Source organism: Vanacampus margaritifer, chromosome 9 (assembly GCF_051991255.1).
Source record: "Vanacampus margaritifer isolate UIUO_Vmar chromosome 9, RoL_Vmar_1.0, whole genome shotgun sequence".
NCBI classification, from domain to species: Eukaryota; Metazoa; Chordata; class Actinopteri; order Syngnathiformes; family Syngnathidae; genus Vanacampus; species Vanacampus margaritifer.
In genome coordinates, this window is record NC_135440.1 from 11,647,531 (window position 1) to 11,663,860 (window position 16,330).

General features: G+C 38.5%; 1 protein-coding gene and 1 long non-coding RNA gene across 10 annotated transcripts in view; one reads left to right on the plus strand and one right to left on the minus strand.

Annotated features, from left to right (window-relative positions):
* The window catches only part of adgrb1a (adhesion G protein-coupled receptor B1a), a 135,039-nt gene that overhangs the window by 19,339 nt on the left and 99,370 nt on the right, over nt 1-16,330 (minus strand). For 7 of the 8 annotated variants that reach the window (XM_077575217.1, XM_077575216.1, XM_077575214.1 and 4 more), the window contains 3 exons: nt 15,066-15,132; nt 13,979-14,064; nt 3,920-4,018 (listed from right to left, as the gene is read on the minus strand). In XM_077575217.1, the coding sequence (XP_077431343.1) occupies nt 3,920-4,018; nt 13,979-14,064; nt 15,066-15,132 (252 nt within the window). The remainder of the gene's footprint in view (nt 1-3,919; nt 4,019-13,978; nt 14,065-15,065; nt 15,133-16,330) is intronic. The other variant, XM_077575215.1, reaches the window with a different exon arrangement.
* Nucleotides 1-16,330, plus strand: part of LOC144057535 (uncharacterized) — a 33,670-nt gene that overhangs the window by 9,523 nt on the left and 7,817 nt on the right. The gene's annotated exons all lie outside the window — the stretch shown is intronic.

Below are 16,330 nucleotides of genomic sequence, written 5' to 3' on the forward strand. Positions count from 1 at the left end.
TTTAGGGTATAACTTTTGATTTTGGCCTTTGTGTGAAGTGTTTACATGTTCTCTCTGTTTGCATGGATTTTCTCTGTGTTGTGTTTCCCAGTGTATAAAACATATGTACTGTACTGAATATGAGACAAATATAGCAAGGGGGAAGCGAATCGGAAAATGGATGGATATTCATAGCTACAGTACCTGGTTCTGTGTGAAAAAGTATTTTGCCCCAGCAACAACTGGTGTTTTCTATAACTGGCAATGAGTCTTTCACCTCTCTGTGGAAATATTTTGCCCCACTCTTCTTTGCATAATTGTTATTGTTTCAACAACTTTAGGAGGTTTTTGAGCAACGGCCTTGTTAAGGTCATGCCACAACATTTCATTCTATTACAATCTGGACTTTTACAAGGCCTTTTTTTTTTCCCAACCATTCAGAAGTTGATTCGCGGGTGTGTTCACTGCCCTACAACTTAAGGTCACAAACTGATGGCCGAAAATTCTCCTTCAAGATTTTCTGGTAAAGAGCAGAATTCATGGTTTCATTAGGCACATCAGGTTTTTTCTGGTCCTAAGTGAGATAAGCAAGTCCACACTGCTACCACCATGTTTGGCTGCTGGTATGATGTTTTTTCTTTGAAATGCTGTGTTACATTTCCGCAAGATGTAATGAGACACACAACTTGCAAAAAGTTCACCTCTTGCCTTGTCAGACCGTTGTAGAATATTCTCCCACGTGCTTTTGTTCTTTTTGGGCAGAATATTCTCCCACGTGCTTTTGTTCTTTTTGGGCAGTGGTGGTGTTTTACTTTGGAAATGAGTTCCTTTGTGACCTCCTGGATGCATTGTCGCTGTGCTCTTAGAGTAACGAGTAACTTCTGTACTTTTTGTTCTTGAAATTCTTTGGATTGTGGCTCTTTGTTGCAGATTTTTTAGTTCTTAGGGTTAACTTCATTTTGTCAGGGAACTTTTATTTAAGGGATTTCTTGATTAAACGGTTCCAGAGGTAATACCCCCCCCCCCAAAAAAAAAAAATAAAAATAAAAAGCAATATGCCACTGTTAATTCATGATTGTGTAATGAGGGGCAAGTAATCCCCCCCCCCCCCCCCCAAATAAAAATAAAAAGCAATATGCCACTGTTAATTCATGATTATGTAATGAGGGGCAAGTAATCCCCCCCCCCCCCCCCCCACACACACACACAGGGCACACAAGGGCCAGGTAGCTGAATATATATATATATATATATATATATATATATATATATATATATATATATATATATATATATATATATATATATATATATATAAAATTGTTCTAGTGCTATTTGGTTGATATACATTCAAACAAATGGTTGTGCTAAACGGTAACTAAAATGTACTATTTAAGTAAAACTTTTTGTTTGCTCTACATAAATAAAAATTAAAATAAAAAAAGCTGGAAATTTTCATAGTACTTAAAAACAAAATATAAAATTAAGGTTAAAAAAAAAAAGATAAGCTGTATCAGGCTAATAATTTTCATATGTGGTATTACACATTGATCAGTGATCACCATTGTTAGCAATAGGGATAGGTAGGCAAAGTGGGAGTTCAAATCTGATGTTCCAACATAGCATTATCAGATCATGCAGTTACAAATAATATCAATCAACAACCACACATGCACGCACTCGAGCCCGCACGTACACACGCAGGCACACACAAAATACAAAATATGTTCCTTTCAGATTATGAATGTTTTTGTCTTTCACCATAAAGAAAAACTCATTGACATACAATGTTCACACCCCAAACTTCACTCCCCTTAAACATGTAAATTTCAACTATATTATAAAGTAGGGTCAATTATTTTACTTCTTATAATTATTACTATTAACTGAAACATTTAGGTTTGGCAATAAATCCTAAATATGAGACACATCATTTCAGCTCTCAAAGTTCCAGGTATTCTGTAAGTGGATTGCATAGACAATTTACAGGATAGCACCTTTTGTTTGAACCCACCAGTTTTTTTTTATGTGAGCAAAAGCAATGGAACATGTGAGTGGCAGTTGTCTTGTTATCAAAGTGTATTGTACTACATTGAATGGCGCAGGATGAGCCCCCGGGAGCTTGTTTACCTGCCAGTTGAGTAGAAGCACCTGTGGCTAAAGCCAAACTGTGCTACTTTTTGGACCTGAATTTGACACCTGAAAAAAAGTGTCTATGTGTGAAAAGCAAATAGAATAAAGGTAATGAGAGAAAATATGCAAAATCTACAAAGTAAAAACAAACGTCCTTTTCAGGAATTAACACGTGACAAGTCTACTGCAACGTCAAGCCTTAACTGTGCCTTGGGTGGAGTTTTTTTTTTCTTTTGGTATTTTCGTAGACGGGCACAGGTAGAAAGCAACGTTTGCGCCATTGTGGGCGTGAACTCAGTCGACTTACTTCCTGGCCAATAAAAGCGGCTGCGGGGAAGTGCACTCTGACCTTGACATTGTGGAAGCAGAAATAGAATCAATCTGGAATCCATGCAGACGATCGAAGCGCGCAAAGTATGTTTACAAGGAATTTGCAAACAGACCTCCATGAATGAATAATGTAAAGTTGGCCAGGGCAATCACAGATCACTGCTGTGAAGTGGGCACTTGGAGACCAACTTCCACCGTGATCGTTCATCTCCATGTGTGCCCTTAGTGTACTTTTAAGAATCGTGAGTCTCGTACCCCTTTGATGGCACCACAAGGCAGAAAATACAGTCTTTAAAAAAGAAAAAGCAGTAGAAGGAAAACAAGCTAGGCTTAAGCCGATAGAGAAGGAAAATCATTCTTAATACACCCCATCCAAATCTCAGGATAATCAGCCGAGCAGGAGTCAAGTTCATCAACATGTACAGATGTACAGATGCTGCACTCGTGGATGCAAACCACTTGCTAGTAAGAAGAATAGAAACGCATGGGCTGGAATTTGCTGAGAAGTAGAGACGAGATGGTGACAATGTTGCGTAAAAGTTTTACGGACTGATAAAACAAAGACTAACGGTTGGAAAAGTGATGGAAAGGCTGAAGTTTGGAGAAAGAAAGGGTTTGTTCATGATTCCCAAAATACAAGCTGATCTAGCCACGCAAGCCCATATTACCTCTACTGAGTTTCTAGTGGAATCTTGGGCTGCACGGCTTCTTCTGGAATATGTTCACTAACCTTCACTGATGAACACCATGTTGTCCGCAGGAAAATGATCTCCATTTTAAATAAAGATGCAGTTAAAGCAGTTGAGAGTTTGTACTTTAGGCAGTAAGATTAAGACCCAAAAGACACTGCCAAAACACCAAAGGAGTTTATCAGGGGAAAGAAGTGGAATGTTTAAGTCTGGACAGGTCAATCTTGAGACATAAACCCTGAGAGCCTGCATTGAACTGCAAAAGCGGACACTGAAGTAAGTAAGTCAAAATGCAAAGAAAACTTGAAACGTGAAAACTTTCACAGAAGTAGAATTCAAATTCTGGTGGTTTCAATTGGTTATAACCCTGATGCAGGTATTGCCTGCTTAATTTTAACTTATAGTATGTCTGTTCCATTCCTTTGGCTAACATAAAAGGTGCCTTTTACTACAAATAGTGCTAAAGTTGTATATCTGATTCAGATGCAAAATACATGTTAATAAAAGCTCAATGCTGACCTTTTGTCTCATATTCACCATTTAACGTCAAACCACGTTACAAACTGTCAGCAACACAAATTAAAGAATGTGTGTCACTGTTCCAATACTGTCAGAGGGGTGTGTTCAGTACATATTCTGAATTGGAAGCATATAAAGCAAGTTTGAGGGAAAAAATGAGAGTCTGAACATGAAAACAGAACCAATCAAGCGAAGGAGCACAAGAGAGGTGTAAAGTTGAGAAGATAGAAGCAAGAAGAGTTAAGGAAAAAATAATTAGCGGGACTAACATGGCGTTACTGGTAGCTGTGGTGGATACGTCAGCCGACGAGATAACTCCACACTTGGCACATTTGAGCGTCATATTGTACAGTGGCACTGTCATCTGACTGCAAAGTCAAATTAACACGCTGTAACAACAACACAAACAGATACAAATGCACCTATACACAGATTCATACAAATGTACATGTACATACAAGCACACAAAAACAAAACAGTCACGTGAACGGTGAGTCACAGTGGTCTCGCACAATCTCTCTCTCAGGGTTGGGAGCCAGCTCAGAGTGTGTGTGTTTCTTGGTTTTATCTGTATATGACTCTGAAGAAGATGGAGGAAGGGATAAGACGGTCTTCACATATTTGATTTTACTGAGCCTGAGGGGTTTGGGACTCTGCACCGGGTGTTCAACATTTTACCAGCTAATTCATTGTTTGTATTACAAAAAACACATAACATATGCCTTTTGATTATCTCATCCCTGACTGTATGTGTAGACTGATGACCAAAATCACCAAATAATTCAACGTGGACCTATGGAAGTTAGCATTTTAATTCCTTGAGTTAGATCTCAACAACACCTGCCAAGCATACAGTAAATGTGCTTATGGATTACATAATACCCGACCCACACCTTGTTTCTTCACCCATGACTTAGCAGCAAGGCTGATTGAATATACACCACTTTCAAGCGACAATCGGAAAACACAGTCTCATTATCATGTCAATATTAAAAGGTAAACAGAGATGCATTCTGTTTTGTTCAATACACAAATTAACAATAGCTTCTGATAATCGGCATGTACAGTACATGGTGCCACACACTAATTGATTGAAGGGTAATTTGGCAGTTTTGGCAGTAATGAAGCAGAGGCTTGCATGCACTTTGAATTTTTTGGGGGACTAACAGGTAGCCTCCGAGTATTTCCGCCTATAGTCCTCAGGGTAACAAAAAACGTACTCAGCATCGGCAAACTGAAAAGAGGTGAGTAGTGGTAAAAGTAATTCAAGTGAACAGATGTAGGCATGCCTTTTGGCTCCGGGCTCGGTGCCTGTATGTTGGGATTCACCGCAGTGAACAAGAGCACATTTTCTTTCTGCATTCTGATGTGGGAACAAGTCCTGATTGTGCAGTTGAAAGTACCCATGCTGTTTTGGAGTCCTTGGAGTGGGAACCCTTGTTCTGCTGGTCGACTTTTTTATAGGACTTTTGTCCTCGTCATGACATAACAAACCATAAGGAACACCATGTTTAAACATGAGTGTGTGCAAATATGCATTTGGCACTAAGAAACTCCAGGCTTCAGTTGTTTGATCAACTTTGTGTCATGGAACTGGATATGGTGATGAAGAGAGGGGTGAAGCCATCAAATGGTCACCCCCTGCTGGTGTGTCAGCTCAGAAAGTTGGGGGAGGATGTCAGTTTGTCCTTTAAGGGTCTGCTGGGAATAGGAGAATGGGAGTCCCCTGTCAAAAAGAGTTTCAACTCCCTCCTTAAGCAGAACCTTGACCGTGTAGCGGGGTATCATGGAGTCAGAATGGGCCATCTTTCGTTCCTCCATTGATGGAGGCGCTGTGTCCGTAAGGCAGTCAAGTCAGTACCTGTTGTGGTGATAATGCCCAAACCAGTTATTAAAAACCAGCGGCGAGGGATCCTGTCAAGCTAAAGGAGTCCTACTAGGTCCTTTTGGCCTGTAAGACCTCTGTCGTCAACTGATGGGTACTAAAGGCTAAGTGGAATACAGCTTCAGCAGTTGTTAAGGCAAAAAATGGAGAAGGACTTCCAGATGGATCTGCAGAAATTCTGATTCACTATCCGGTGAAGCAGTGCTCACTAAACACAATTTATAATGGAGATCCGTGCTGATCCGAGGTCCGAGGTCTGTGCTGACCTCAACATTGTAGATCAACGAGGTAAATACTTTGAAGACCTCCCTCAGTTGCACCCACATCCCTACAAATGAGGAAAATAACTCTGGGTACTGGGTAGGTTGTGATTAAAAAGCTCTTTAGAAATACGGCCCGGAACTGGATGAGATCTTATTTCCAGTGAGGGTTGAACTCCACCAAGTATTAAATAGCGTGACTGCTTTTTACATATGTGTTTCTGTTGGTTTCAACCCTCGCCTCATGTGTTTGTAGCCATATATGAAGCGATTAGGAGGAGAATCAGCACCTTCAAGTCCATGTCTCTCAGTTGGCATGGGAATGTTTCGTCATCTACCTGGAAAAAGTGGCCAAATGGGCTGGAAAGAGGGAAGTCTGGGTTTCCCTGCTTAGGGTGTTACCCTTGTAAACTGATCCCCGGAAAAGCGGAAGAAATTGGATGGCTGGTTAGATCGATAGGAATGAGCATAATATTATTTTAGAACAACCAGAGAAACTTGGTTATTCTGTTTATAATCCAACAACAGTGTCTACTCCAAATACTGTATGTGGAAAACCAGTGAAAAGGTACAATTGATGGAACTTTAGAATGTTTTACTAGTTTTATTGTCATACAGTATGTATGTGTATTTTAGTGTACTCTCCAATTCCGACTGTTTGCTACTATTTTAACAACCATCGGAGCTAAAAATTCTTCCTTACTTTAAGGCATCGTAAGGCTTGATATCACATTACGGTATGGTACAGTACAGTACAAATATAGTATAGAAGTGAGGCCAACATACTTATCACAAGCACTCATACATTAAAAATAGTTAATATTATTATTTTAATTTTACCATAGCCTAAATGATCAGTTTTCACCAGACAAAATAGAATTCTACAAATCGTGTAAGGTTTTCACTCACCATCCAGTAAAGTATTCTGATGAACAATTACAACCAACAAATGGAGGCAATTCAAATTTGTAGCCTGTGGATGCCCTGATTAAATACCACATCATGGAAGAAATTTAATTTGAAACGAAAGGGCAATGCGCCTGTTAAATGTACGCCCTAGGGAGTAATATTGAAAAGCAATCAAAACTAACGTAGATATATATATATGTATATATATAATTTTTTTTAAAAAAACTGGACAGTAAAGTCAAATAGTAAAAGGTAGGTGGGGGTAGTCAGGAAAGCATTTGAGAAAGTTAAATACTGGTCAAAGGATTTGGATTAAATGGCTGACACTACAGTCAATGTATTGAGTCAAAACGATTGTATAAAACTACGACAGCATAAAATTCAACCTTTCCCTGAGTCGAATGCTTTCAGTGTTGTTTAATTTCCTGAGGTCAAATTAATTTGTTGTTGGGGTGCAGATAGCAATGAAGCATGTCTCTAAAGGAGAATCTGCCTAATTGAAATGTTCCTGTGTACTTAATTGGTTGCTGAATAAATTAACTCAATTAAACATGTTTTCAATTTGGACCTTAATTAACAGATGGTGAAAGGTGAATCAACTTGAAAATGTATTTCCATTCGGCACAAATACATAACACCTCAAATGCATGCATGCCCCTTCGGGTGTACACAACTACGGGTGTGACAGATCAGTTTGTTTTCCTCAGTCAATTATCATCCAAACACTGGTGTGTAACAAGTGGGCCAAAAATACTTTGAGCCCCTTGCAAACAAATTCTAATTTGATTTAGTTCACTTCAGTTGTGTGTGAATTCTCCACAGACCCGCGGCAAAATGACAGCAGCACAAAGCACAGGGCGATCACCAAGCTATAACAGTAAAGCTGAGCACAGTGATTCCAAATTCTAAATGCATCATCTAACTCATTGCTTTGGTCTAGAGTGCAGATATTGTACATTAGTAGTAACTATTATTTTCAGAGTTAAAAAAAAAAAGAAAGAACATACAACAACATAAACACCTTACTTAATTGTTCAGGTTACAGAGGAGTGTACTTTCCAGCAATTGCAAGTAACTAATACTTAATGTTAGCAGCAAATGTTCAGTGTTACTGGCTTGGTCGTCTTTCCAACAAGTGTTTCTTGATTTCAATTTTATAGATAATAAATATATAAATTAAATACCACCCTGCTTTCTGAGGCACCAAAATCAACAGGAGCCTTCACCTGCCAGGTCTCAACTAGAGTCTTCCCATCAAATAGCTGCTCGCTGTCAAGCTAGCTATCAGATTGGTGCTACTACTAGCCAACATGGCTCTCCTAACAAACACTACTCAACAACTCCGGAATATTGGCTGACGTTCCACATCCTGGACTGGTTGCCAGTAAGTCGCAGGGAATGTTTAACTCTTTGACTGCCAGACGTTTTCAGAAAAGGGATGCCGTGGGTGCCAGCCGATTTTAAGCATTTTGACTGATCTTTCAAGGTCCATAGAAAATTATGTGTTTGGACTATGGAAACACACATACTACCAAAAAAAGATTGGACTCTCATCTTTCATCAGAAAAAAAAAGTTTGTTTCTACCTTAGTCCGTTTTTCAGTCATCCACAATAGAAAATGGTTAGTTTCGCCTCTGTTTTGAAACAGACGTCTTTTAACGTCTTTGGCACTCCTCCATAGGATTTTACTAAACGTTATTTAACGTTTTTGGCAGTCAAAGAGTTAGAAGCGGGCGGCTATTCACACTCACATTGACACCGTCATTGAGTGAGAACTGAACCCACGCTGCGTGCACTCAAGTCCGGCGAATATACATCAACACCATCACTGACTTAATAAGAATAAGAATAATAGTAGTAACATCATATTTATATTGTGTCTTTCAAGGGACCCAAGGACAAGTATGCCTGTTACTGGGTTATGTTTTTGTAAACTGACAGATGCCAACAGACTTTGAGGAGTTTGCTTTTTCAATGTCCAGAGAAAGAGCATCAACGATTTCAGTTGGGAAAGTTCCAAAAGTTGGGGTCAGTGATCTATGACTGAGCCAAGGTATGGAGGGAAGTCATTAGAAGTTTGAAAGGTTGAAGCCATTGAAGATGCATGAGGGTGGGGGTGATATTATGCCAGGGCTTTGAGCAGGTGGGAACTGTGGCAATAAATTCTGAACATAGTAGACTCCATTGAAGTAGCCCACTCAATAAGTGATCAGGGCACGGACAAGTTGCCCTGTGTTCCTGATTGAACTTTCAGAGGATCACATATGCTTCGCTCCCCTTATACAGACTGCAAAACACCATCACTGATCTTAAGAAACCATTTCTCTTTTCTAGAAATTCCACAGGTTGTGGATCGTGTGACATGATGGATGGAGCAGCCATCAATATTTATTGTTCCAGCATTCTGGACTGGATTTCTGGATTGTGACAAACTGTTCTCTACTGGACAGGTATTAGCAGAACAAGGCCGACGTGCTCAGACAAGTGGTTGAGGGCAATGGGATGGTGGGGCATTGAAAGCAGTAGGTTGAGGACAATGTGTACGCTGACGTGTCTTGATTTGGCAGCTAAGGGGACGTCACTTGTGATTTTGATGACAACAATCTCCGTACTGTAGTGGGTTCTGAAACCAGATTGAAATGGTTTATTGAGCTCATGGTTGGATGTACGCTGGTAAAATTGGGTGGCCTATGCTCTGATCAGGATTTATTTTGTTATCCTTTCATTCATTTAAACTTTTTTGGGAGCGTCAAGGTATGTCCCAGTGACGCTACCTCTGTGCTTAAAGACTGTTTTCAGTGCGCAAACTGTGAAATATTCAGGGAAGCATCTACTCCGTAAGAAATGGACATGGAGGAATACGCTTCATCCGCCCTGCGCTTCAACTCAAAATGTTTTGATGATGTTAAAAGCTGGCTGTCATGGATAAATAAATACTGCTATGTTCAGAAAATCCAGGGGCCACTTCACCTCTAATGATCCTCAGAGCAAGTGGAAATGCATCACAAACTCCAACACCAAGGATGCACAATGCTCAAAAGACAGCTCCCTTTAAGATACCCTCAACCAGTTATTTTCCCGCTTTGAGGGAGCGCAAACACAAACCTACATCAGACTCACACCACCACCCAATAACCCATCTTATCTCCAGTTGACGCGCGGAGAACCCTGTAAAGGACGACAGGCCCTGCCACAAACAGTTTTTCTTGTCGCAAGGTAATTTAAAACATGATCAAAATTCTGGCAAACATCTTTGCAAACATTTGCAACCTTGAACAAACCCTGATGGAAAAGCAACATCTGCTATCCTAGCAAACACTTGCAAACGTTCGTCGCTCAGTGGTATACGGGCTTAAAGCACAAAACGCTCTTCTTCTTTTTTTTAATCTGGCCATCTCTAGCACTTTTACACCTGTTGCCAACAACGGGTGCAATCTGTTAAGAATGGGTTAACATGCAATTTTATATGGGATCTTGGCGAAAGATAGCAATCTTAGAAGATCATATGCAACACTTCCACCAACAGTGCATGCCATTGATTAGAGTGACAATACCACTACGGTATTTGAGATCTAGTTAAAACAAAGCCTAAATGTGTTTTGGGGGGTAGGTGGCTCTGATGGATTCTTTATCTCAGCACCGACTAAGGATATCACTGGTAATATGAGCAGTGAAAGCAGTAACTAAAAGTTGTATCGCAAATATTATCTGGACAATGCAAAATGTAGCCCCCATAAACCTCAAAGTGCTGTGGCCTTTAAGGGCTAACACACCCCATTCTTTCACTCAGAAGTTTAAATGTTGATATCTTAATTTTGCATTCAACTGCAGGGAACAATATGCAATGTTGACCAACATTACAGAATGGATTTTTGTCTCATTAAATCTAAACCAAGCAAATAAAAAAAATAAAAATCTGTGACTGTGAGGCAAGACAATTTCGGAGTAATGTGGCAAATCAATTAAATCCATTTCGGGATTATCTTCTTTGATATAGTGATCAGTTGAATTCTGCAACTTGCAGGACTGACATGAATAATATATAAATGGGCAGCAGTGGCAAAGGGGTTTAAATTGCCGCCTGCCAAAATAATGGATGCAAGTCACTGACCTGCATAAGAATGTCGACAAAAACCAGGCTCATAAACAGTAATGCCAGTTTAGTCAATATGGACACACACAAGAGGAGAGGATGCGGATATGGACTATTCACTTCTAAGTACAACCCCCGACCCATTGCTTGAGCTAAATACCAACACTAAAACGGATACTTTGGCAGCAGCTACCTAATGAATGATAATCTCAATAGTGTTTTAATGCCCTTAACAGGAGAATTGTCCCTCAAAGATGGAAGATGAGAATGGAGCTAGAGAGGTCACAACTCAAAAATGCATCACTCAAAATTAATTTCTTGCTTTGACATAGTCAAATAATCCCTAAAGATATGGATCCAGCAGACTGTGCGCAAATCCTAATTAATCCGATTGCTTCATGCGAACTGCAATGAACCACGTAATGTAGTGTAAGAAACAACAGGGCTCCAGGCTGGCCCTAAATGCTTCCATTTTGCCCCCTAATTTGAGGGTGTGTAAGTACAATTTTCATCTACTCACACATGTACAATTAATATATTTGTACATTTTCTCTTCTTAGCATGAAATATGTTGTGTTGCTGACAAACCTCTGTTCAACACTTGAACCCAATGCACAAGTGTGCAGGTTTGCGAACGTTTCTGTGGTCCAAGATGTGTGATTTGGCCACTTTATGGAGCTTTGAACCCGTAACGAGCATTAATCGCTGTTAAACTGTTACACTTGTCGTGCTTTTTTGTACGTTATACTTATTTTATACTTAACCTATTGTCTCATGTGCAGTCAAAGAATAAGAGGAAGTTTACAATTCAAAGGAGTTGTGTTTAAATAAAAATTAACTTAACACGTTAAATTATTCAGTACACTATAAAATGCAGTTGAAGAAGAAAATAAGAAGAAATTTATTCTCTTTATGCACAAAACAGGCACAGAAAATGTGCCTAACTGTGGTGCAAAAACTAAGGTACGGATTGCACCTTGGAGTACAAGTAGTGTCCCACTCTTGCGTCACAGTTCACCCATTATCACTACTACTGGGAGGAAATGTGAATATTTACTTTGCAAGTCAATTTACAGTGTCGGCCCCCAGATGTCTGCTTGCGCCCCTAAAATGTCCGATCCAATGTGCTTATAATGAAAACAAGTTAGTCTGGAGCCCCTCACCAGAAAACAAACTCAACAAACAAAATATCTCACAAATTCCCGTGACGGCCTACACTTAAAATTATACTCTACCCACTTAAGGCATTACAGCCAATTGACCATAAAAACAGGTGCAGTTATCCAATTATAATTTTTCAGATGCTGAATACCCAACTATAGTGAGCACTGCTAATTCAGTAGCCACGGCTTCACTACAAGCATTACATGACATGACCAGAAATAGAGGAATTCATGTTATGTTCAAGACAGCTAACATGGGTTAAAATGAATTACATGGTAAGGAGGTAGGAATGTCAATATTAAGAGAACGTTGGCTGTTTGCAATAGGATTCTGCAGATGTGGTAATGGGCAGGGCTAGGATGGGCATCCAATAGATTACCCCATAGGTGTCAAATTCCGGTCCTGTAGGGCTGCAATCCTGCAGGTTTTGGAGGTTTCCCTCTTTCAACACAAGCTGATTCCAGTTAGTAAGATCGTCATCAGGCTTATGCAGAGATGAGCTGATCATATATCAGCTGTGTTGGAGAACGGAAACATCCAAAACCTGCAGGACTGCAGCCCTCCAGGGACCGGCGTTTGACACCTATGGATTACCCAATCATTGATAGTGTGGGGAGGGGCTTGTGTGGCTGATGTGTTCCTGATTGAGGAGCCCTGAGTGAGAGAGAGGGGATTCTGTGCAAACTCAAAAATGACATTTCAGACAGCAAAAACAGATGCATTTAAACAAAGAGATCATTGAAGAAAGCATTTGAATGTACCAACAATGCTCATGTGGATAGAAAAGACTGCCGTGTAAAGGAGAGCAGGGTGCACACTTCCTGAAATGTTTGAAGTGAAATTATTCAAATGTAATCACGTGTTTTACCATCCCAAAGGAGTTGGATGTCTGTGACTGTCATAATTGACCACTTAGTATTCATCTCATAACATTCAGGGGAGAATCAATGGAGTTAGCTTATTATTATTTTTTTTATCTCCCCGCTTCATCATCGTGTGCTCATTTAAGGGACAGTTTAAGTCATATTCATATCAAATGTATAAATGCACACATTTACAAATAATTGGGTAATTTATTCAATGTGGATGATGTTTGTGATAATGTGACCTTACAGTCTATAACGACACGTCTAAATGTATGTCTAAAAATATCGGGGCCATTAAACCTCCAGTCTGACATTTTAAAACAACAACTACTGTATGTTGTTTATTTGTCTATTGTTCTCACTTGCCTCATGTGTCAGTGTATTATTATTATTTTTTATCATTATTGATTAGGTGGTGCAAAATTTAATTACATATTACAATTGTGACATATTGGATTTTTCTTTGAAGGTTTTTGTGAAGCCCTGCTTACCCTTACTAGAAACGACCAAAGAGAAGAAAACGAGATGGAATTAATGAATAATATTATCACAGAACAACACAACGAACAGCTAGATACTTCTAAAGCATTGGGATGAATCAGAATCTTTATAGCAGTACCGATAACCAGATGGAACTCTTCATGTCTTGTGCTTTCATTTCTTATATGTAATTATTTGCTGGTCTCTCATGCTACATAACAAATGACGTAAATTATATTTTTTAATGTCTTTCCATTCCATCAATTACGGATCATTTTGGAATCAATTTGAAATGTTTGAGGCAAAGAATATGGGCTTCATTCAGCAAACATTCTTTGAGAACACATTTACACTTTTCAATAAGAATGTGGCAAATTTTCACACTACACTTACACATTTTAGTATTTGTTTATCACATATTATTCTATAATAACACATTTCGTTCTATAATTGTATAAGATTCAAAATACCATATATCATCATTAACATGACGTTTAAAGTGAAGTTCAAGGACTCTTCACAAATCCCACTAGGACTATTTGAAGAACTTTTCTAAGCGCAAATGTAATTCTTATGAACATGTTGATGAATCAAGCCCAGTCATTCTCTTAGTGAGCTAAACCACCAGGCTGGTTATAGGTGACAGTGTAAAAGTGTGGTATAAGGCATACCCCGCCCTCTCCTTTAGTTTCATATCAGTAATGCCGTCTTTGGACACCAGTTTGTTAAAAACGAGAATCCCAATAACCATGTTAACCTGCCAAAAGAAGAGGCATACAATTAATACATATAAAGACATTATCTCTTTTGACAGCATGCAGAAATACTTTGATCATGACTGACGATCGGCATAATGCAAATTAATAATCAAATACAACATTTGGTTATACTTACTGTAGGGTCTTGCTATACTACGTTAAAATATAGAGACATATAAATAATATTTTTTTATATGTTATCAATCAAGATAAGCAGCATACATTATCTTGTCATACATCAGGTATAAGTTTTCATTGATTGTGATTTCAAAACAATACTGTTTGATGAAAATTGCTCTAGACTAGTTTATCATTTCATTCAAATTGAATGAAGGCTTGAATAATAGAACATAAATTAAAATGTTTATAGTTGACCATCAGATGATGATAGTTAAATTGACGCCGGCTAATCGATGATGTCATTGACATCGTTCCAACTGTTAACTTTTCCTGATTGCGCAACTGTCTTCCGCTCACATAGGCTCGCCACCAGTTTGAACTACAAATGACCTTACACCATGGTAGGTAACCCACGGATATGTAGCTCGGTCTACATACAGCTCAAATTCTATGTATCTTTGGTAGCACATGCGTGACATGCGATACACATGTTCTCTATGAAGACAATTAACAAAACATCCAATAGGGGTTATCCCACTGATAAACATTGTGGGCCTATCCCGAGAATTTTTTTGCAGCATATTTTTGAATTTATATAATATTACAATATGTATATACTATATAAGCATGGCAAACAAACTTTAAGTGATTTTAAGTTAACTTTTTTAAGTCTTTTAGTTGACTTTAACAATCATTGTGGCGTGGTGAAGTCGACATGGCTAGTCAATTCCACCCTAGGACATACTGACAAACTAACAGCAAGTCGAATATCGAGATACAGTACATGATGAGTCACAATATAGTGAAAGGCTTGGGTTTTGAAGTCATTTGATGCAAAAGGGGTTAGAAGTAAACAGCACAGGGAGAGAAGAAAGAATACCAAGACAACAGCAGCAGCTGGTCCGACAAATGCATAGAGAAGACCTCCTTCCAGAGACAACCAGCAGCTACAAGAGAGAAGCAGGTAGAAAAGGATAGTACCAGATACAAGTAGAGAATGCAATCTATGCAGAAATTGTCTGTGAACACTGAAGTGAAATGCTGTAATACGACAATATTGAAATATATGAAATATAGAATGTGACACTTGAAGTTGGGAGGATGTGAACTGGTCAAAAGATGTGGAAGGGGAAAAAATGTGTGAAATGTTCTCTCATTTGGTCATTTTATTGTGACAATGTCATAATTCCAAGAATGTGATTTAAAAAATAATAATAATCCCAAAATGTCCCAAAAGGTGGTTGAGAAATATATATATATTTTAAATCTCTTTATTAGGATTTTTTTTTTGGGGGGGGGGGGGGGGTAAAAACTTGGGAATTTTGAGAATGCTATTGTTGGTTCTCAAGATGGCCTGTATGAGCTGATAAGTTTGAAGATGGATTGGTTTGAATTAGTAAAGGAATGTGGAACACAGGAGTAAATATTAAAAATACATCGGAATTTGCGAATTTTATTGTAAATGTTAGAATTTTGGAAATGTGATAGGTACCTCCATGTCGAGAATGAACTTAACATTTTGAATTGGTCAAGAAATGAGGATATATATATATGTAAAACTTGTTTTAAGTTGGTCATTTATTGTGAAAAATGGGCAATCATAGAATACAATAAATAGCCACGTAAATGTTCTGACTTCGGACACTAGAGGTCCTTTATCAGTGGAATACTTTGAAGTAGAAGTTACTTTAATTAGCCAATTAACATAGTTGGGAATGTGTTCTGAATGAGGTGAAAGAATGTTTTTGTTTGTGTGGAAATCATGGAATTGTGGGAATTTTGGAAATATCCAAAGTAATTTCTAAAGTCTTTAATGTTTTGAATCGTTTGAAGATGGAATGGTTTAAATCACTTAAAAAATGTGGAAGAACTTGGCCAAAAATAATCATTAAAAAAACATGTTTCGCACTATAAGCTATACTTTTTTGGGGGGTGTAGAGTGACAAATCTGTTAAGCACGTCAGTATTCACAAACTGGAGAGATGGAAGCACAAAGAAGTACAAAGTGGGAAATACACGACAAAAAAAAAAAGGGAATGAGTGAAAGAAAAAAAACATTGCGTGAAGTAGAATATATATGAAAAAGTGATAGAAACATAACACCATATTCGGTAAAATTCTATAGTCCACAATAATCATGTAAAG